The sequence below is a fragment of the Aspergillus pseudonomiae genome, assembly GCF_009193645.1.
Source record: "Aspergillus pseudonomiae strain CBS 119388 unplaced genomic scaffold BDV37scaffold_66, whole genome shotgun sequence".
Taxonomy (NCBI): domain Eukaryota; kingdom Fungi; phylum Ascomycota; class Eurotiomycetes; order Eurotiales; family Aspergillaceae; genus Aspergillus; species Aspergillus pseudonomiae.
Genome location: NW_022476058.1, coordinates 1 through 20669, shown reverse-complemented (window position 1 = coordinate 20669; position 20669 = coordinate 1). Strand labels below are relative to the sequence as shown.

Sequence of the window (20669 nt, the reverse complement as noted above, 5' to 3'; positions counted from 1 at the left end):
GCTCTGATTGGTAACCTCCTCCAGGCTGGATTCACAGCCTACGAAGGCTGGAACTTGTTCTCCTGCACCGGGAACTACAAAGTTCTATACAATATAAAAGATATATAAGAACTCTCCATCCCTCTCTCGTTTCCACAGTTGCTCCCATCACACAGCACAGTACTTGCACATTTCATCTTTCCAAAAGACTTTCGTTCCTACACTCTATCCAAACACTCACCGATCGTCTTTGCTTATCATTTCGAATCGCAATGAGTACTATTAACAACAAGCCAGTCGTCAGAACTGGCGTCAATATCTTCATCTTTAATGACAAAGGTCAATTTGTGCTGGGACGCCGAAAAGGCAGCCATGGTGCAAGTATGCTTCTTCATCCCTCTTCCCCAAGTTCCCCACGTTGAGATTTCCGCGATCCCCTCCCTCTAAGCTCCTATATACGTTGATCAAGCATACTAATATTTTCAGACACCTGGGGTCTCCCTGGAGGCAAAATGGAGTTTGGCGAAGACTTCGAAGACTGCGCAGAGCGCGAAGTTAGAGAAGAGACGGCCTTAAAATTCTCCGACCTTGAATTCCTTACTGTTACGAACGATGTCTTCACGGAGAAGAATACGCACTACACTACCAACTTCTTTGTGGCCAAACTTGACGGTGACCGAAAAGATCCTCTGGTAAGTCTCAAGCCGGGTCACTTGTATACTTGGACTTGACACTAACAACCCAATTCTCCATAGCTCATGGAGAAAGATAAATGTCTTGGATGGAAGTGGTTCACCTGGGGAGAAATCGAGGAGCATTATAAGGCACCTGATGCAGTTAAGAAGGACAAGAAAAATAAATTTGAGGGGCAGGAACTGTTCCTCCCTATGTTGAGCTTGTTCCGGCAACGAGCGGGGCTTCATCCACTGAAGGCATATGAAGCGAGACTAAGAGAAGTACACAAGGAGCCTGTGATCGGTCTTGCATCCAGATGATCGTTCTTCATTCTGGCCGTCTGCTCATACCTCGATTATGGGAGGAATTGAGGACCGAATGACATACGCTATGCCTTTCCAGGCCAGTTGAGACCAATTCTGGATGTTTTTTCTTTTTATTCTGCGACATACAATACGACGATACGTCCCCAAATACGATGGATCGTTTCTGCTTCCTTCCTTCCCCTTCAACGATTTGTGTCGCGTGCTAGTCACCCTAGTCGCACTTCCTATTACTTTTAGTATGAATTATGAGTACGTTGTTGATGGTTTTGCTCTGTCATCTCATAGATAGGATATGTCTGTCAATCTGCACGGACGAGAGTATAAAAACGTTTGGTTATAGTAATTCTATCTCAGTAATCATGGACTCATCACTTTGTATGCACGTCGAATAAATATACATTCAATCACAACACACCTATTCCAACAACATAGCATCTTCTTTCTAATGAAGATCAATAATCAAACTAAAACCAAACTCAAACCACATTCTAATCCAAAAAAAGAAGAAACATCAAGCCCCCACCCCTCCATCCCAACCCTTTATAATCTAATGTATACACCAACAACCCAAACATAAAAAGCACAACCATGACTAATCAACATACCAAACCACACAACACAATTACATAATCCAGAAAACCCCCACCATACCCAAAAAGGCAACCTGCTCTCGCGGCCCGCGGGCATAATCAATCCCAAATCACAACCAAAACGATATCTACCAACCGAACGAGGAAAAAGAACGCAATCCCTCGCACCGGTATCATTCTTCTAGCTGAAAAGTCTACCGTCCCGTATAGAGCCAACTCGGACTGACACGGTATAAGGGGAACGGGAAAAGAGCCATTTGCATACATCAACATGGCCCCTCAAGATACCCCCGCATCGGAGGCTCCTGCGGGCTCAGGTACGGCGAATCCTTTCTGATATGGCTGGCGGGTGGGGGTTTGGACAGCTAATCATGGGATGGATGGGCAGTGAATATCAACTCGCTTTCGGTGCCGCAGCTGCGGGCGCTGCAGACTCGTCTTTCGTCGGAATTGGAACATTTGACCTCGTCGCATGCGAAGTTGCGCGCGGCGCAGTCGAAGTTTCGGGATTGTGTGCGGTCGATTAACGAGGGTGTTGTTGGGTCTGAGAAGAGGGGGACCGATGGAAAGGAGGATATCTTGGTGCCTTTGACAAGCTCGTTGTATGTCAAGGGCAAGCTGGCCGACCGGGAGAAGGTGCTTGTAGATGTTGGAACGGGATTCTATGTCGAGAAGGTGAGCTTATGTTACCTTTTTTAAGGGTTGGTTTAAAAGCTGATGGTCTATCTCTGGGCAGACTGCGAAAAAGGCAATTGAGTTCTACGAGGACAAGATTAAGAGTCTAGAGACGAACCTCACAGAGTTGGAAAAGATTGTACAGACGAAGGGCTCCCAGCAAAGACTCTTCGAGGAGGGTAAGTTGAATATAGTTCCATATTATTCTTTAACTGGCCCGCACTCAGCCTGCGAATGCGTACCGTAAGCTAACTATGACTAGCTCTGAGACAAAAGTTGCTTAGCGAAGGCGCCCCATCATCTGCTGCTGCCGCTGCGGGCGGTGGTTAAATCCTGTCAAACGCTTTGCAGAGGCGTTCGATCATCCAGTGAGCGGTCGGGGCAAAATAGTCAACAGAAATAATAGAGAATGGTATCTGTTACAGTAAGTGTTGGCAATGGCAAACCATCAACCGTTTCGCATGTAAGCTCCTGCTTTGCCGGCTGAGAAACATCGCATGCTTCCAAGGCTTTCGCAGAGATGTAAGACACGTTAAAACCCACATGGTCGATGAGACATTGAGCCCGCACAATGAAGTGAAGATGCAACGAAGCAAAAGCAAATTGGCCCTTCACCCTAAACTTTGAGCCATGATATTGTTGGACACGCCTATGAGTTAGTGACCCGTGGCTCTCACAAAGATCAACTTCATCTGTTTAGAATAGAGTACCCAGGTCGGCGTCCAACATCCCAGCAAGACCCCTCGCGTCAGGCTTGGGCGAGGATTCATTTGAGGGTGGTTGGCTTTTGGTTGCAGTAGGAACTATCGAGGACTCAGTGCCCGCCTGCATTTTCCTGGCAGTATTCTCTGAGCTGGAATGGGGTTGCGCTGGGCCTAGTACTTCTGCCACTCGCTTTACTAAGCTAATAAACTCCCAGAAGCCCACGCTCTTGTCATCCGAATCTGATGTTGCCTTCGGGGGGAAGAAAGTGTGAAGCTCTGGGCTGTGGCGTGCGGAATGTCCAACCGACAGATTGGCTTGCTCTCCCATCAAGTTATCCCAGTTGGAATCAAATATAGATGCGCCCCAGGAAGTGGACGGGACGTCACAGATCCCACCCGTCATAAAAGCTGGTGCTGGTGCTTTTCCTTGAAAAGCATCCGTCTTTGAGCGACTATATTCATCGTACCTCGCTATTTCCAATATGTACTTGGTGCCTTTCAATCGGCACCGGATGGAGGTCTTTTCCACAAATCTGGATACCGGCGCTGAGCTCGGAAAGATCACCTTTCTCTTAGGCTTTGCAGAAATGTCACCTATGGTTGTAGTGCGTCGGAAGGCGATAGAGTGCGAAAACGATTTTAACGCAGCATCGATGGAAGATGTCTCGTAGAACTCCAGAGATTTGATTTCAAGTTGCCAGTCGGCTCTAACAAGGACTCAGTTAGGTAGAACCGAAGAAAGATACGCATTACCTACCTTTCGAAATCAATGATACAAATCTGGAGGGGTGGCCTTCCGTCGCTTGACTGGCCGCTTCTGCGAGGCTTAAGCCATCGGCGTTGGGTTACTTCATAGTCCTGCGCCCCAGGGCTTCTCGCAAATTCCGCTTCGAGACGAAGTAGGGCATTATTTGAACCCAGGAATTCGAAGTTCACGGAATATGCAGGCTCGGCGTTTTTCAGCGAACAGGCTGTACTTTCGTAAGGCTCGAGAAGATCGGTAGATTGGAAACATCTAGCCAAGAGCTCATCTTGACCGACCCGTAACCTGTTCGTAGGATATTAATGACTCGGACACATAAATAGTCGGTAGTTCCTACCCTGGAATCAAGCGGCCTTTTGTTTGCTCATGCAATAGCATCTCTCTGAACTCCTCAAAGCTATACCCAGCTTTGTCGTCCTTGGGCATACGATACTCATCAAGCACAAACGAACCAAGGTTAACACGCATGCGCAAGTGTCCACGGACGAAGGAGACACCTTGTAAAGATCTTGAAAGGGCACTCAAAATATGTGCGTTATTCTTTGTCTGTATCAAGGTACGTCGATTCTGCCACTGCTCTGACGGAAGGCTCTTCACCCTCTTTCCATAGAGAAAAGCCTTCGCAAAGAGAGTCATGTTCTCCACGACAATCTTGTCTCTCAGGATTTCTGGAGACTCTGAAATATAGACCTTCGAATTAACATGGCTATTGGCAACGGCCTCACTCCACTTAGTTCTAAGAAGCTGTGCGATCTGCCTCATCGTATCATGGCTGTGACCAAGAGCACATATATAGTCTGGGACATCCTTTGGACGGTAGAGGTGGCAGCCAAATTTCGCCCGGATGATATCGAGAGCCTCGAGTTGTTCTCCAAGGGACTCCTTGATCGGTGGACCATCTTTCGGCCACAAAAAAAAGAGCTTGGGTAACGGATCTGTTAGAAAAGCAAATATAAGTTCATATTTTAATATGCTGACTGACCTGCTCTGGAAAAGCTGAAGGCGATTCCGGTTCTTTCCTCAAAAGCAGAAGCATATTTTCATGTCTTTCCTTCAAATCAACGCCCATTTGTTTGTTTGCTGAATAGGCATTGATTTTAGCCCATTCTGTCTTTTTGTGTGTGGGTAAAAAGCTATTGCATTTGGCAAGAAGCCTTTCAATTATTTCTATGGCCGAAGCCACGTCTTGTGGTTTACCCCATAGCTGAATGACCTACAGTGAATTAGCACACTATAGTTCGCTGGCAATAAACTGCTAAATGGCCTACCTTGTCAGTATAAGATGGAGGTTTCACATAGGCGCCTGTTCTTTTGCTAATATCCTCGAAGACTTCATGACGACCTTGGCTGGCTGCAGGGGATTTTGCTGAAAGAGTTGATCTTGCTACCCCAAAGAACCTATACGCCATATAATAGTGAGTACTTGCATGGGGGAAAGCGAGCTGAAGGTGCTTACTCGTACTTAAAACTGCCAAAAGAGGCAGGGAGCTTGAAAATTGCTTCAGTATTACCCAGGGTTGTGTTAGCCTATTGGCATCCGAAACTAAAGAGAGCTTACCGGACGGCTCACTACCAGCTCTCCAATTTGATTTGGCAGGTGAGTCACGGAGAAGATTGCTCGATTGGCGTGAGGCTGCGGTGTTAGAGTATGCCCGTCTAGCCTGTACACGCCCCCTTGTTGCCCTCGGTGCACCTCTAGCACGCCCAGTGCTATTGGCCACAGGAGCTGCGGTAACTGTGGCAGTAACTGCGGCATATGAGGCCCGCGGTTTTTTCTGTGTCCCTGTCTCATTCCGGATACTATCTTTGGATAATATTATGCGAGCCTGATCAGTTTTTGCTTGAGTGGTTCCTCCATGACTTTTCAATGTGGGCCGCCCGTAACCGGGTAGCAACCATTCTATATGAGACGAATATCGGTCAATGAACAATTAATTTGGGTAGAACCTGAGGTAGTAAGGGGCAGGAATTTTCTTTTGCTTCCTGCTGAGATTGTCTTACCTTTAGCTCCCGCGGTTTCGTGACTGCAACAGTGTTAGCATAGAAAGACTAGACGGGAGGGCGGCCACTAGTTGCTTCAGGTGAGAGGTAGAAAGATGAACCAGAATAGGGAACTCACTCCATGTCTTTTATCAAGGGGAGGCTCGCAACAGAGGTGAAGCTCTCGGATAGAAATAGCTGAAAACAAGGGCGCAAAAGCAGCGGGTAAGCTGATGAGAATGGGGTGAGTAGAAGGTAGCAGAGGAGGGAGAGATGTGATAACTAGATTAAGCTTTAAGTTAATACGCCTAACTCAGCAGGATCTGAGGTGGAAGTAAATGACAAGGGTTCCTTTGTTCAGAGGATGATAAGGGAATGAAGGTGAAAGTGAAGGAATATTCGCTGATGATGAATATAGAAAGTGCCTGGTCACGATGTGAGAATCCAGTGACCTGCACCAAAGCCCTCACGAGCATGTTTACCATGATTGAATACAACACCGTTGCTTCTGAAACAGTCGGTTGGTGGCGTTGGTACCAAACGAGGATGGCTCAATGCATTCAGTGATATTGAATCAGTCGATGCTACTATTTTTGGGATTATATCGGACAATATTCCTCAATAGTTTGAAGTAGTATTTTTATTATACCTTTCTAACTGTACTACCTTGGGGACAAAATAAAGAAAATCAAGCTAAGCTGTGTCTGATATTTCTTTGTATACAGCTAAGATTATATAGATCAGATAGAGATGTATGATTGGACAGGGCAGAGCAATGGGGCGCTAAACCCGAAATGGGGTAAAGTGGACTGCGCGCATTTGGACGCGTTGTGGATCCATTTTCAACCTTCTTTTGTTTGCTGGTCAATTGTCGCAAACCATCCCTTCCGCCAGCAGCTATTTGCCCATTTTCTTCCAAGAAGATGGCCACAGACATTGAAGATGAGAATGATATTCCGCAGTCTCGCAGGCGTAGTGCGCGCAAGCAGGCCCAGCAATGGATGACTAAAGGAGGTCTTGTTCGCGATGATTCTGATGACGAGCTTGGTGATGAAGACCTTCCGTGGGAATGGATATATGCTGCCGATACTACTGAAAAAAAGGAGGACGCTATATCGGGTGCCCCAGAAGATACACCAAGGTCAAACCGAAGACGCACCTCCCGGGCCAGCGCAAAGAACCGTCGACCAATCGTGGGAGCCCGGATGGGTTCGTTTGAATGCAAATTGGGTCAGGTCGTGCTGCTTAAATCCCCAGAGCCTGGTAAAGATTGGGTGGGAATCATCACGGAATTTATAGAGGAAGAGGATGAAGCGGACGGTGAAACGATCAAGTCCGCCAACATCATGTGGTTTGCTTCGCCAGACGAATTCATGTCGACAAGGAACAAGAGACGAGCAGACGCTTTGCCTAATGAGCAGTACCTTACAGCCGACTTCAACATCAATCCAATCACATCGATTAGCGGTAAAGCAACGGTAATGTCCAAGGATGCTTTCTTCGCCAAGTATCCGGATGGGGCTCCGCCGAAGGGAAAGGAACAATTGTCAGACTACAACAAATGCATTGTCTGCCGTAGAGGTGTGAATCAACTTCAAGGGAGATACACCGAGGAATTCGTCTGGGAAAATGTCTATCGGGAGGATAAGATCTTCGATCTGATTGCTATGATCAAGGACGGCTTGAAAAAAGCCAAGAAGCGAAAGCAGGGTGATGATGATGTGAGCTCCGACCGACCCTGCTCGAAGATTAAGATATTCTGACATTTGGAACAGTATGATGATGCCAAGGACAAAGAAGATGATGAATTTCAGCCTGTGACACCAAGAAAGAAGCAGAAATTAACTACGAATGCTACACCACAGTCACGACGCCAAAAAGCTCTGACCACCCCAACCCATAAGAGGTTTGTGACATATATCCGATTAGACATAGGCAATCCCGGTGCTAATGGCATGTTCCACAGAATTGTTGTCAAAAAACCCCTCGAGTTTACCCCGTTAGGCACTCGTATACTGTCTCCATCCCATTTCGCTTCTCCATATCGCCAGGCACGAACTCTTCTACATGTCTCCACGGTACCTACCTCACTACCGTGCCGGAAGGCTGAATTCGATACTGTGTACAACCACCTTAGCGCTGCCATCATGGAAGGCACCGGAACTTGTATTTATATTTCGGGTACACCTGGAACTGGCAAGACGGCAACAGTCCGCGAGGTGGTCGCACAGTTGAACGCAGCCGTGCTTGCAGAAGAGATGGACGACTTTATTTTCGTTGAGATCAATGGCATGAAAGTCACCGATCCACATCAGTCGTACTCATTGCTTTGGGAAGCCTTGAAGGGCGATAGGGTGTCTCCTTCCCATGCGCTTGATCTTCTCGAGAGGGAATTTTCACATCCATCACCTCGACGTGTCTCATGCGTTGTTCTCATGGATGAACTTGACCAACTGGTAACTAAAAACCAGTCTGTGATGTACAATTTCTTTAACTGGCCTGCTCTCCGCCACTCCCGCCTCATTGTGCTTGCTGTCGCAAACACTATGGACCTCCCTGAGCGAACACTAAGCAACAAGATTTCCAGTCGTCTGGGTCTTACTCGTATCACATTCCCCGGCTACAAACACACGGATCTCATGGAAATCATAAGCACCCGCCTGGCCAACATCCCAGGAAACATAGTCGACGCAGACGCCATCCAATTTGCAAGCCGAAAGGTGGCTGCTGTTAGTGGCGACGCTCGACGCGCATTAGACATCTGCCGCCGAGCAGTAGAGATTGCCGAACAGGCCAGCGAGGCCGCAAAACTGGAACCGATTCTAGAAGATGGCAACGCAGACGAAACCGAATCCATGCCACCAACACCTAGCAAGACTCCTGCGAGAAAGGAAAGATCAAACAACAAGCAGTCCATGCCGCCAAAAGCTCAACCGCCACGGAAACAAGGACGTGTCACTATCGCCACAATCAAACAAGCCATCCAGGAAGCAACCTCAACCCCGCTTCAGCAATCCCTACGCTGTCTCCCACTCTCCGCGAAGCTTTTCCTTGCCGCTCTCTTGGCTCGTGTGAAAAGAACCGGGATCACCGAATCAACCTTTGGCGATGTACTCGACGAAGCGAAGCGGATTGCAGACGCTGCGGTCGCAGTCGCTGGTGCGGCTGGTGCAGGCATCAAAGAATACCTACTCAGTGGTGGGAGTGGTGCTCGCGTGCGTGCTCTAGGCTTTGCGGCTATGGAACTCATGAATTCTGGAGTTCTTGCCCTGGAGCACGGACCGGCGACGAAAGGCCCTCTGGGAAGCTCTGCCATCCCCAGTAGAGGGGACAGAAGTGGTAAAGTTAGGCTGAGGGTGGCAGCTGAAGACGTAAGGGCTGCTTTCCGGGAAGATATAGAGGCAAAGGGGTTAGGGCTGGGCACGGATCAGTAATTCTCTGTACGAGCAAGACGACAGTCTTTCGGACCAACAGCTCCTGCATCCTATGATTGGTAATGTACACACACATGTATGATTTCTGTGTCCGATGTCCTCATCGTTTGGGCTATGTATTCTACAAAGTGATTTATTAATCGAATAATGATACCCACTTGTACGTCAAGCGACATGTCGACTACAAGCCCTGAAGATAAACCAAGTTTAACAGCATAAATCGAGCAAGTTTCGGAATGTTCAAAGCTTAATATGACACAACAAGAGTAAATTCCTTTTATAAACCTGACCAAATCCCAGTACTAGTCACAGACAACAAACAGTACATCTCGAACGCTAAACTCCATAAGTGCGTGAAGTAAACATGCCCGATTCCTATATCAGATCCAGACCAATGAAGGGTATAAAAATGACAGACGGCCAACAACAACACCAACCTAATATCTCTGTCTGCCAAGAGTGGGAGCCCAAGTCACAGGGTGCGACTCAGGTGTAGCCTCATCATCTGGCTTCCAGATCTTGATGGTCTTATCTGCCTCACCAGTGATCAGACGCAGACCAGTCCGGTCGAACGTGGCAGCCATGATGCCTGCCTCGGCATCGAGCGAACCGGGTTGGGCCATGGTATCGATCGACTGGAAACGGTATCCGGTCTTCCAGTCCCAGAAAGACATGGAGCCGTTGTCGCCACCGGAGAAGAGAACGTTGTCTTCGTTCACGGCGAGAGAGTTAATGACAGCATTATGACCCTCGAAGTTTTGCATGAAGTCACCCTCTGGACACTTCCATTGCTTGATGCTTCCTGTGCTGGCACTGGCGAATGTAAATTCCCGAGGATGGATAGCAAGGTTTCGGACACCCTTCTTGTGGTGGGTTAGAACACCCATTGACTTTCCGGCTGCAAGATCCCAGAGACGAACGGTGGCGTCCAGGGAACCAGTAATGATTTGTGGATCAGCTTCCTGGCACTTGACATCGGCAACAGTTCCTTTATGGCCAGATAAAACGTGAACATTACTCCTCGTTCGCATATCCCACACTCGGGCAACGCCGTCTCGACCACCAGTGACCAGCAGGTCGAGGCGAGGGTGTAGAGCAAGCGTATATACACCACTTAGGTGACCGTGGTAATGACGAATAACCTTATTAGTCTCCAGATCCCAACATTTCACCATCTTGTCCTCTCCGCACGAGAAAAGATAAGGATGCCGAGGAGACACCGCCAGCCCGCGAACGGTAGAAATGTGACCCGTAAGAGTCAGGCGCAGAGCGCCAGTCGCCAGATTCCAAATTTTTATCGTTCGGTCACCAGCACCACTGGCAAACCACTCGTTGTTCGGCTCCACCGCCAGACTTCGCACCCATCCTAAATGTCCAGAGATCACTCTCATCAGCTTCCATGGTGCGTGCCAGTCGGGTCTCTGTTGTCGCGTCGCGGAGGGTCGCTGGATCAGGCTCTTGGGTTGGTCTTCATTGCCAAGGCCACCAGCAGCCGGGCCTTGAGCTTTCTTCACCAGGGCCATTGAGGCGCCGCTGCCATCTACAGGCGCCTTCGCCTGGGCTTGGATTTTGGGACGTTTCGTGCGCCCGGCGGCTGCTTTGGCTTGCTTCTCTGCTAGAGCTGGCGGGAGTTCCTTCACATGTTCATATTCCACTTTCCGTCTGTAAGAAACACCAATCGATCCATCTCCAGTCGAGGGTGTGACCATCAGATAATCCGCGCCGAAAAGTTCAGCAGTCCTCTTTGCGGATCTGCGCACGGCCTCTTCGGGCGTAGTCGACGGGATAACGTCCATACTTGTGATATTTTTGAGATCGTAGATTGAGATTGTAGAACGACGAATGGCTTGGATCGCCGACAGCGAGATGGTAGGCGAGAGAACGTGTCGTTCGCGTCTGGAACCCCGGGCAAAGGGGTTCTGACGGTTAGTTGTCAATAACAGCAAATTACTGCCTCATTCAAATTTATTGTTAAGCGATTGGACAACACGCGCGAACTGGTGGCAAGGATCGTTGGAGAGTAAAGATTGGCGATGACGAGTCGGAGGTTTGGTTGCGGTTCCTTTTTTGACTTTTGGCGGAGAGCTACAGAAGATCTGCCTGAGGCGGTAAGGCATGTTCCAGGTGTCGACGGCAAAGCTCCCCCTCCACCAATAGCTCCGATCTTATCATGAGCAGCTCTCCGACCCGCATCTATAAATTCTATAGCACATCATCATGGACCCTCAGCACGATGCCAAGTTTCCTCTACATGAGGCCGCTCGAGAGGGAAAGAGTAAGCGCAATTTGGTAGTCTATGAAATTATCATACTTACCAACAGTTGACAGCTCAGGTGGCCGAGTCACTTCTGAACGTAAGTGCTGCCCCGCATCATCCGGAGCTGCCTATCTCCCTTTTCTGGCCAGAGCAGTCGCAACCACCGGAGTGTATCATGGTTGCTTACTCTCAGGCTTAATAGGCAAATCCGAAGCTTGCGAGTGTCAAAGATGACGACAACCGTCTCCCCATCCACTGGGCTGTAGCGTACAATCGGCTTCCTATCGTGGAGCTATTAGTCGCCACCAAGAACTTCGATCCAGATGTTGAGGTAGTCTCCTACTCTTACTTACTGTGGCTGCTATACACACAGAGGTAACCTCAGTTATTAATGATCAGCCACTTACTTTGTATCACAGGATGGTTCAGGCTGGACCCCATTAATGATCGCAGCTAGCCTAAAGAACGCCGAAGGAGATCCCATCATCGACCTACTCTTGAAGAAGGGCGCAGACGTAAATGTGACGAGTAACTCTGGACAGGTCCGTCTAATTCTATCAACCGGAGTTTTGTCAGCTCACTAACTGTAAATCTAATTCCAGAATGCTCTCCATTTCGCAACCTCTAAAGCCAGCCTTTCCACCGTTCGCACCTTAATAGCCAATAAATGCAGCGCCAGAGTGAAGGATAAGCGCGGGCAACTAGCACTTCATCGTGCCGCAGCTATCGGATCGTCACCCATCATTAAGGTTCTTCTCCAAGATGGGAAAAGTCCCGTCAATGCCGCGGATGTGGACGGTCTGACTGCTCTGCACCATGCTATCTCCGAGGGCCACGGTGAAGCTGCGATCACTCTACTTAAGGCTGGTGCTGAAACGGATAAGAAGGACGCCAATGGCACTTTGGCTATTGATATGGCGCCAGATACAAGTGTAAGTATTCCATTCTCCCCCGCAAAACATCCTTTAGACACGTTCTCTGGCTATATAACTAACCTTGTTAAGGTTCGAACATATATTCGGCAGACTGCAGAAATGGAGGGTATAGAAATCTAAGAGACGTAAAACATGGTTATGAATATCCGGAGCCTTCCACGGCCCATAATAATGGTCCAACATTAGCAATTAAAAGAGATATTATATTCTTTTCTGAAAAAGTCCTGTTTCGCATAACATCGTCTAATCGGTATCGAATGTCCAGGCAAATACTATGTACAGAAGTAAAAAAGATTTCCTTTCAAGAGACGTCTATAAGCTCTCATTTCATGGTACTATCCACCAGCTCGCGGTAGATTTTCTTGACTTCGGCAATATCAGCCTGGAGCTCTTCCACTTGTTCACTCTTTTCCCCTAGCAGCTCAAGAGTAGTCTCGTAACGCTCCTCTAGCTCGGCATGTCGCCTCTCTAGTTCTTGGATACGGGCGTCTGCTATCTTTTTCTCCTCGGATTCTCGCATCAGATCCACAACTTGTTGGCGGGCTTCATCGCGTTGGCTTACGATACGAGCAAGCTCATCTTTCGTGGCAGCTCGTTCGCTTTCCAATCGGCGAACTGTCGCACTCATACGCTCCACCAGCTGGACCGATGGACCAGCACCAACCGTGGATTCCGAGATAATGTCATTGATTCCCCGGGAGTTTTGGGTCAGTGCTCCACCAAACGCGGATGGCGTGCCCGGCCGGGCAGAGAACTCATCTGGTTCGAAACTAATTGAGGGGGTGTCCGTAAATTGCGAGAAGGGTGCGCTGTGTGTCGGAGGTGAAAGGAGACCAGACGTAGATGGGAATGAGTTCTGTCGTGTCGGTGTGCCTACTTCTGGCGATGTCATGGGCAGAGTCGAGGACCGGCGACTTGAACGTAAGTCAGTGAGAGAACCTACAGGCTCCAGGGCACTCGGTCGGCGATTGTACGCTACTGGTGACTCGGTGCGTTGTGGCTGTGTGAAGATGGCAGGAGGCACAACCTGCTCGCGCCATTTCACTCGTTCTTCCTCCAGCTTCTGTGCCCACGTTGCATCGCACACTTTCTTCTGTTCATCGAAGTCTTTCTGTGCCGAGACTAAATCGTCTGCAGCCTTGTGAAGTTTCTGCTCCAGTTTTTGCAGCTCCTGCATGCGTTCCTCTAGTTTGTTTTCAAGATCATGCTCGACCTCTTTTGCGTCTTCTAGGTCTTCCTCAGCCCTTTTAGCTTTGAGGTTCTGTACGTATATGTTAGTCTCTATTTCCTCACAAAAAAGATTGAGTTAGAGCAAATCATTCTTACCACTTCCCGAACTCTCCGCCGTAGGTCCCCCTCTCGGCGTGTGGCTTCGTCTCGTTCTTTCTCTACGTTCGCTAAGCGCGCAAGTAATGAACCCTCCAACGCCTGCCAATTTTCACTGGCTACAGCATACTGCGTCTGCAATGTCTCGATCTGGCGAAGAAGCTTTGCTTGAGCATCACCAGCTACCCCGGATGAAGCCTCTTCCGCTCTAGAGCGAAGAGACTCCATCTTGCTCTCCAAGACGGATTGCTCGTTCTTTAGTTCGACCTCCAGTACTCGTGCCCTTTCCTTCTCCTGCTCGATGGTACTCTTGAGGTCGCGTATCTCTATCTTCAGAGTTTCCTCACTCTCATCACGCTCGGCCTTGATGCTTGCCAGTTCTTCTTCCAGCTCGGCCGCATGGCGCTTTTCCTGCTCCAGCGCATCTGACTGAGCTTTGGCTTCAGCTGCCTCAGCCCGCGCAACTGCTCTGGCAAGTTGACCTTTCATTTCCTGAATCGTTTGACTCAATGCATCTCGCTCCGCTGTGACTGCTTCAAGATCTCGTGAGTTTTTTGAATGAGAGGACAGTGTTTCATTGGCTCGCTTTTCGGCAGCTTCAGCCCGCTTAGCCCTGGCCTCAGCGTTGGCCAGATCTCTTTCCAGTTTTTCTGTTTTCTTGTGATTTTCAGTTTGTACTTTCGAATTCTCCGCCAATTGCTGCCGAAGTTTCTTGATCGCCGTACGATGGTCCATCTCGGATTTCGAAAGTTTCTGTCCTTCTTCGAGCAACAATGCGATCTTCTCGTCCTTCTCTCGGAGCTGCCTCTCCATACTTCCAGGTGCTTCCGCCGCCCCCGCTTTCTTGGCGGCCTCAGCAGCTTCTTTAGTCAAATACTTCAGCTTCGATTGTAATGCGTCAATTCGCTCAATATGTTCGTACATTTCTGCTTGCCAGCGTGACTCGGCTGCCTTGTGTTCTGCCTGTAATTGTGCGATAGTTTTGTCCGCATCGTTGGAGACAGGCTCGATGATATCACTCGAATCATTTGCAGTGTTCTGGGCAAGGCCCTCAGATGAACGTGGTTTGTCAGCTTCGGTTTCCTGTACCTTAGGTTCAACGCCATTTTCTTGTACAGCTTCAGTGCCCCTCTCTGAGTTAGCCTCTTGCGATTCGGAAACTTCATTCGATGCGCGCGAGGCGACAATATCTCTTGAGTTTCGTGGTGGGTTGCTGTCATGACTTGTTCTGGAGGCTGCTATTGAGGAAGATTCATCGGTAGGAGTAATGTTCTGGGCACTTTCTTCGAGATTGAGGCTGCTACGTCCAAGATTCGACTCAATGTCCATGCTCGACCGCGCGCCATTGCTCGAAACCGGACTAGTGACGGGAGAGGGGACTCGACTTGAGGATTGAGAAGCGGGATTGGCATTGGTATTCGATTTGACAACAGCGCGAGCCAGACGCTCCTGAAGGCGATCATTTTTCCGCGCATTTGATGAACTTCGCGAAAGATCTAGATCCGTTAGTATGCGACGGAATATATTGAGCACAAATCAAATCGGAAAATCCATACCGCCAGTCTGGTTCTTCGTCGCCGTGCTTGGTTTTGGCTGTAGCTGTTGGCGCTGGTCCTCATCGGCCAGGATCAAATCCAATTTCGATTCAACACCGGCGACAGCCTGCTGCAGGAAGGATCCAACCTTCCATTTTGGTTGTGCCATAATGATAATGCGGTTGGGGGTGTCTCAATCAGAGGTATGAACCAGCTACTTCTAGCAGCAAGTCCGACAGGCTCTCTGGCATGAAAGGCGGTGGTCTTTGATAATGATGAAGTGGTTAGATATTTGCCTGTCGTCACACACGCACTACAGAGGAAGTGGAACTAGGCCGAGCGATGATTGCTGCCTTTCCTGCGGGGAAAATGAGCGTGGGGGTGGAGTGATATAGGGAGCGAAGGAGTTGAAAACGAAACGAGAGACTAGAGGCTAGACTAGAAGATATAAAGAGACATGAAACAGACAAGGACGATTGCAACCACGTAGCAGGAGTACGAACGCTGGTGTCTGGCTTGTGTGGACGAGAAGGTGGGAGAGATTACTGATTGAATGGGGTTTAGTATGGGTCTTGGCGGGAGGATGGGGAACAACGTGAACACCGGAGCTTTCCTCCATTCGTAACACTCGATCATCATAGATCTCCAGCCCTCTCTCTTCATCTTCAGTCCACCCCTCCTCAACGTCTCGGTTTTCTTCTCTTCTCGCTGTTCCGGGTAGGCTCCATTTCTACCTTGCAATAGCGGCACTATGTCGACCATGCCTTTGGAGCCGCCCATGTACCTCAGCTCTCTCCAGAACAACATCCGAGCTCGGCCCATCCCATGGGAGGGAGCCGTTCGAGCTGGTAACATCACCGATGATCATTTGAAAAAGATCAAGGCAGTGGACAAGGTTCGCAAAGATCAGAGACGTCAGACTGTAGAGGGCGATATCTCTGGCTATGTAAGCCTGCTCTCTGGAAGTGCTGACGCCAAGAGTGTTCTGGACTCTGCTTCTAGGAGGACCGATATCGTACAGTATATCCTGGTGCTGGCAGCGGACTTGATCAATGGTGGGTCCATGTTTGATCTTAAAGTATGCGCAAACGTACCGAAGTTGTGCTGACCCGATTACTCGGTATTGTAGATGTTCCAGCGCTCTCATCTGCCCTAATTGCGCATCCCGATCCCTACAAGCCATTTCTCCCTCTCTTGCGTCATTCTACGAATGCCGAGGATCCTATTCCGTTGCTCACTTCTACCTTCCTGACAAACCTTGTCTCTATCAGCCTCGTGTCTTCCTCTAAGTCTGCGGCCCGAGATGAAGAGGCACTTCCACAACTGTACACTTACCTCTCCAGTCTGACCCAAAACCAGGACAGTGGGTTGCAAGACATTGGTGTCCAGGAGTTGTCGGTGTTGCTTCGTACATCTAGGTCTCGGGAGATCTTCTGGAAGCAGAGGAGAGAAACGGTTGACCCCTTGATCGAGATTCTACGTGCGGCGACCGGAGGCAAAGATACCAATTCCAGCACCGTAGCTGGCAGTTCGCGGGCGATCGAGCCAGGTCTCTCCGGCGGTGTTGGGCTTCAACTTCTGTATCGGGTCCTCCTTGTTATTTGGCAGCTGAGCTTTGAAGGCGCGCTAATTGGGGATGACCTTCAAGCGTACGTAGTCTCCGTCTGGTCCAACATATTGCACCCTGACCGAACTCTACTGACGTCCGCAGGGACCACGAATTCCTTCAGCTGTATACTTACCTCCTGCGCCTGTCGCCGAAGGAGAAGACAACCCGGCTTCTACTCGCAACCCTCAACAACCTCCTTTCTTCCAACCGCACAACCCTATTGCCGGTCGCAGTTTTTGTCCGCCTCCCCGCCCTTCTTTCGAACCTTTCGGGTCGTCATTTGACCGATCCCGACCTTCTTGAGGATCTCAAGACTCTCACTGACATGCTCGACGAGTACACCAAAACTCAAACTACGTTTGATCAGTACGCGGCGGAGTTGCAGTCCGGACACCTCCGCTGGTCTCCGCCCCACCGTAACCCTACGTTTTGGAAGGAAAATGCCCGTCGCATTCTGGATGATGCTAACCTTCCTAAGAAGCTAGCGGAGATTATCTCTAAGGAGTGGGACAATGACAAGCAGGTTCTCGCGATCGCCTGTAACGACGTGGGCCATCTAGTGAAGGAGCTGCCGGGACGACGGGCACAGCTGGAAAGGTTAGGGTTGAAGGCGCGAGTTATGGGGCTGATGGCCGACAAGGACGAGTCGGTACGTTGGGAGAGTCTGCGAGCCGTGGGCGAGTGGCTTCGGTATACCTTCGACGACTGATTGCTCGTCGCGGGATGCTTGTTACTTGTGATTATATTACCCAGTGTCTGTTACTTAGGTGCTTGCTTTGGACTTTGCCGATATAGAGATAATCAGCTGCATTGTATTGATTGCGCAGCGTACGTCGGCCAAGTGTCATCATTACTACTGTGCATTTAGCGAGGTGGTTTTGTGGGACAAGTAATCTTCCTTGACGTTCTAGAAGGATATGCCATGTGTTTGGAATGTAGTCAAATAGGGTTATAATCGGCTGGTGGCGACAGAATTTCGCCTCCGTTTTGTGAAACTTCGGAACCACAACCCCGCATTAGAGAAGGACTTGTGGTAAGCCGTTCTAAATTTTGAGGTCTCCTTAAATTCCAGACCAGGGAACACGGAATTCTTCTCCGGGGGAAAACAATCTTGGATCCTCTCCACGACTTCTCCATAGTGTCCCTGTACATACCGTAGGCACGACCCTCCGGTGGATCTTTGGCCTGGATGATCGGCCGCTATACAGCACTCCGCAGTTCCGTTATCTCCATTTCCACTGATACGAGCGACCCTCCACGGGGTTTCGTGCCACACTCTCGTTGCGCACAGAGAGCCGACATTTTGCTAAATTACTCACTCCTCTTTCCTGTTGATCTAAAGCGATATTCTGCACGGCGTCGGGCATATTCTGACGCCACCAGGAACTGCCGAGGTAACCAAACGGAGAAGGGTTCCAGAGATTGAAGATAACGGGAAAAGCCAAAAAAAAAATAAAAAAAAAATAAAAAAAATAAAAAAAAAGGAAAAAAAAGGGATCAGAGAAATTAGGCAACCATCAATCGACCACACAAGATCCGATCCCATGTCTCGATCATTTACTGGTTGCAAACGATGTAAAGCTCGACGGCAAAAATGTGACGAACAGCGACCGATATGTGGACGATGCAAGACGGCTGGAGCGCAGTGCCGATATGCAATGCAGCTGCAGTGGGGAGGGAGGGCCTTTTCGCGCTCGAGGTTCGGGGCCTGTGTGGGACATGGGGGCATGCAGAAACTCGGTATGTTACATCTGCCACTCTTACTCGGCCATACTCTTCAACTATTGGAGCTCTTGGGTCTAACGAGTCGATCTAGAGTACTCTCCCGGCGAATTCATCTATACTACCAAAGCTTCACCTCCGCCTCCTGAACCTCTTGCTCTCGCCCGACCCGTCGATCCGTTTGCCTCGTTATCGTCTGACCAGAAGGCTCTTCTTAACCATTTCCTTAATGATGCCTCACAAATCACTGCCTGCCATACGGGCATGCAAAGAGATATCTGCCAGATGCTTGTTCCGATGGCCCTCCAGACTCCGTCTTTACTATATGCGACGATGGCCCTATCGGCGATCCACCTACAAGCCCTACACAATCAGTCGGAAAACGTCAAGTCTGCACCAGAAATAGCAAGGTTTATGGCCCTCAGTTTAGAACATTTTCGGGCGGAGCTTCAGGACCCTAACGTCAAGGGTTCGGATGCGCTGTTGGCGACCGCACGAACACTCTGTCTCGCGGAGATTCATTCGGGGGCTATTCATCCTAACTCATGGAGGGCTCATATTGAAGGAGCTAGGGCGTTGATGGATGCTTGTGATACCCGAGGAGCGTTGTCGCCGCGGTCGTCGGATGGGTTCAGGAGGTACTTGAATCGGTGGTACCGATCGATTGTTTCTCTCACCGCGTTAACAGGCAATGGGCCACCTATTGGTGACGTTGCAGATCAAAGCATCTTGAGTACTGCCAACCAGCACGACTCTCCTGACTACCTTGACGATTACTGGGGCTTCACAGTTAATCTCGCTGCAGTCTTTCGCGGGATAGGGGCCGCTGCTTGGCGAAGTCACCCGAGCCAACAATCTAGTGGCGTGACACAAGTAGACGAATTCAGCGTTCACCATGAAGCCGCGGTTCTCGAGTCGTCCGTTCGGCGCTTGATGGATCAGGAAGTTGTTTCACAGCCTGCATTCTATCCAGGGGTGGTGGAAGGACTCTCAAGCGAGTACATCCGTCAATTCGTTCTATGCAATGAAGCTTTCCAGCATAGTGCACTCATTCAGATCTATCGTCGGTTGAAGAAAACACCAGCCTCGTCACCGGAGGTCCAAGCATCGGTCAAGCGGATCTTGGAATGTACTGCTCAAATTGGACCCTCGGCGGGGCTAAGTCCATGGACCATGCTTACCACACCGTTATTCATTGCAGGCTGCGAGGCAGGGGATGAAGACCGGGAGAAAGTGCGCCAATTGCTCTCCTGTTTACATGATACGATTCGGGTACCGAACGTGCTACAGTCCTTGAGGTTTTTAGAGCAATATTGGGCGAGCCAGATTGATGAGAATGAAGGTTGGAATCAATTCCTCGGTATGTCTGCTTGTGTTACTCCGGAGTCTACATTGCATCTGCTGACCGTCATAGATCGAATGCAATTTGACTTTATCCCCTATTGACAGGGCCTCGGGGAATACCGTGCTATTTATGTTCACGATGCCAAGAGAGCGTTTAGGAAAGTTCATGCTTTTTAATGATATTTTTATATGTACCGAACAATTGTGGAAGCTGTGGCACAGCGCATGGGTTACGTTAATTTTGAGCGAAAGGGTGTCATTATGAGGATTGATGATTCTAGTGATTTATTGTATATCTAGCTGTATATATGTATTTCTTTGAGCATTCTGTATACTTATCTGTCTCTATACCACTATCCCTTTGACGTTAAAATAGTTGGCAGGTGTCATTTGACATTCCCAGCTCCTACATGCATAATCAATCACACGTCACGTTCCCTGCCGAGTTTAAATCTGCTGGAATGGACGTATCACTTTCCAACTCAAGGAGACAGGGATTGAGACTGTTATCCCTCGAGGGAGGGAAAAAAGAGCGGTTGAATCAAGAAATCCGGCCCCATAGAACTACTGACTCTATCCTTGCAGAACTTAAACGCCTGTCAATTCTTAAATTAGCATTCCTAAGGATGGCAGTCTCTTTGTTGGCGTCTTCAACCGGGACAATGGTCTGGGTTCACCCCTTGCCTTGGAGATAGGGCTATATGGACCACCAGCCTGGTCTCGGATCTTTCTTTCTTTCTTTTTTTCTTTTCCTTTCTTTTCCTTTCTTTTCCTTTCTTTTCCTTTCTTTTCCTTTCTTTTCCTTTTTTTTTTTT

The 20669-nt window shown here is 49.1% G+C and overlaps 8 protein-coding genes across 8 annotated transcripts; 5 read left to right on the top strand and 3 right to left on the bottom strand.

Moving 5' to 3' along the window:
* Nucleotides 1-251: 251 nt before the first annotated feature.
* Nucleotides 252-974, top strand: BDV37DRAFT_285807 (nucleotide triphosphate diphosphatase NUDT15; the record flags this gene model as incomplete). Its single annotated transcript, XM_032087796.1, has 3 exons — nucleotides 252-360; nucleotides 466-671; nucleotides 735-974. The coding sequence occupies 3 exons, from the start codon at nucleotides 252-254 to the stop codon at nucleotides 972-974; spliced, it is 555 nt and encodes a 184-aa protein (XP_031938567.1).
* Nucleotides 975-1720: 746 nt separating this feature from the next.
* BDV37DRAFT_184219 (prefoldin subunit 5) lies at nucleotides 1721-2688 on the top strand. The gene is made up of 4 exons (XM_032079543.1): nucleotides 1721-1887; nucleotides 1959-2245; nucleotides 2307-2424; nucleotides 2508-2688. Exons 1-4 carry the CDS (start codon nucleotides 1842-1844, stop codon nucleotides 2573-2575), a joined length of 519 nt encoding a protein of 172 aa, XP_031938566.1. The 5' UTR covers nucleotides 1721-1841; the 3' UTR covers nucleotides 2576-2688.
* BDV37DRAFT_296295 (uncharacterized protein) lies at nucleotides 2461-5836 on the bottom strand (the record flags this gene model as incomplete). The annotated part of the gene is made up of 9 exons (XM_032090081.1): nucleotides 2461-3656; nucleotides 3707-3997; nucleotides 4050-4633; nucleotides 4695-4925; nucleotides 4981-5110; nucleotides 5169-5211; nucleotides 5271-5612; nucleotides 5714-5736; nucleotides 5832-5836. 9 exons carry the CDS (start codon nucleotides 5834-5836, stop codon nucleotides 2942-2944), a joined length of 2364 nt encoding a protein of 787 aa, XP_031938565.1. The 3' UTR covers nucleotides 2461-2941.
* Nucleotides 5837-6615: 779 nt separating this feature from the next.
* BDV37DRAFT_273761 (origin recognition complex subunit 1) lies at nucleotides 6616-9126 on the top strand (the record flags this gene model as incomplete). The annotated part of the gene is made up of 3 exons (XM_032085117.1): nucleotides 6616-7413; nucleotides 7468-7598; nucleotides 7659-9126. 3 exons carry the CDS (start codon nucleotides 6616-6618, stop codon nucleotides 9124-9126), a joined length of 2397 nt encoding a protein of 798 aa, XP_031938564.1.
* Nucleotides 9127-9261: 135 nt separating this feature from the next.
* BDV37DRAFT_255406 (WD40 repeat domain-containing protein) lies at nucleotides 9262-11227 on the bottom strand. The gene has a single exon (XM_032082726.1). The coding sequence runs from the start codon at nucleotides 10920-10922 to the stop codon at nucleotides 9564-9566; it is 1359 nt and encodes a 452-aa protein (XP_031938563.1). The 5' UTR covers nucleotides 10923-11227; the 3' UTR covers nucleotides 9262-9563.
* A 37-nt stretch (nucleotides 11228-11264) lies between these two features.
* BDV37DRAFT_255404 (ankyrin repeat domain-containing protein) lies at nucleotides 11265-12511 on the top strand. Its single transcript, XM_032082725.1, has 6 exons — nucleotides 11265-11401; nucleotides 11455-11480; nucleotides 11586-11714; nucleotides 11803-11925; nucleotides 11986-12315; nucleotides 12388-12511. Exons 1-6 carry the CDS (start codon nucleotides 11344-11346, stop codon nucleotides 12436-12438), a joined length of 717 nt encoding a protein of 238 aa, XP_031938562.1. The 5' UTR covers nucleotides 11265-11343; the 3' UTR covers nucleotides 12439-12511.
* Nucleotides 12501-15785, bottom strand: BDV37DRAFT_255402 (M protein repeat protein). The gene is made up of 3 exons (XM_032082724.1): nucleotides 15201-15785; nucleotides 13645-15140; nucleotides 12501-13579 (listed from the first exon to the last, which is right to left on the bottom strand). The coding sequence occupies exons 1-3, from the start codon at nucleotides 15346-15348 to the stop codon at nucleotides 12641-12643; spliced, it is 2583 nt and encodes an 860-aa protein (XP_031938561.1). The 5' UTR covers nucleotides 15349-15785; the 3' UTR covers nucleotides 12501-12640.
* Nucleotides 15786-15930: 145 nt separating this feature from the next.
* BDV37DRAFT_273757 (H(+)-transporting V1 sector ATPase subunit H) lies at nucleotides 15931-19956 on the top strand (the record flags this gene model as incomplete). The annotated part of the gene is made up of 6 exons (XM_032085116.1): nucleotides 15931-16234; nucleotides 16309-16828; nucleotides 16891-17437; nucleotides 17700-17714; nucleotides 18607-19870; nucleotides 19925-19956. The coding sequence occupies 6 exons, from the start codon at nucleotides 15931-15933 to the stop codon at nucleotides 19954-19956; spliced, it is 2682 nt and encodes an 893-aa protein (XP_031938560.1).
* Between the last annotated feature and the right edge of the window lie 713 nt (nucleotides 19957-20669).

Coding starts and splice junctions, on each gene's coding strand:
- BDV37DRAFT_255402 (XM_032082724.1), bottom strand. CDS start 15,348: ATGGCACAACCAAAATGGAAGGTTGGATCCTTCCTGCAGCAGGCTGTC. Junction 15,141..15,200: donor GACGAAGAACCAGACTGGCG/GTATGGATTTTC, acceptor TAACGGATCTAG/ATCTTTCGCGAAGTTCATCA. Junction 13,580..13,644: donor GGCGGAGAGTTCGGGAAGTG/GTAAGAATGATT, acceptor ATATACGTACAG/AACCTCAAAGCTAAAAGGGC.
- BDV37DRAFT_255406 (XM_032082726.1), bottom strand. CDS start 10,922: ATGGACGTTATCCCGTCGACTACGCCCGAAGAGGCCGTGCGCAGATCC.
- BDV37DRAFT_255404 (XM_032082725.1), top strand. CDS start 11,344: ATGGACCCTCAGCACGATGCCAAGTTTCCTCTACATGAGGCCGCTCGA. Junction 11,481..11,585: donor TGGCCGAGTCACTTCTGAAC/GTAAGTGCTGCC, acceptor CAGGCTTAATAG/GCAAATCCGAAGCTTGCGAG. Junction 11,715..11,802: donor ACTTCGATCCAGATGTTGAG/GTAGTCTCCTAC, acceptor TTTGTATCACAG/GATGGTTCAGGCTGGACCCC.
- BDV37DRAFT_184219 (XM_032079543.1), top strand. CDS start 1,842: ATGGCCCCTCAAGATACCCCCGCATCGGAGGCTCCTGCGGGCTCAG. Junction 2,246..2,306: donor CGGGATTCTATGTCGAGAAG/GTGAGCTTATGT, acceptor ATCTCTGGGCAG/ACTGCGAAAAAGGCAATTGA. Junction 2,425..2,507: donor GCAAAGACTCTTCGAGGAGG/GTAAGTTGAATA, acceptor AACTATGACTAG/CTCTGAGACAAAAGTTGCTT.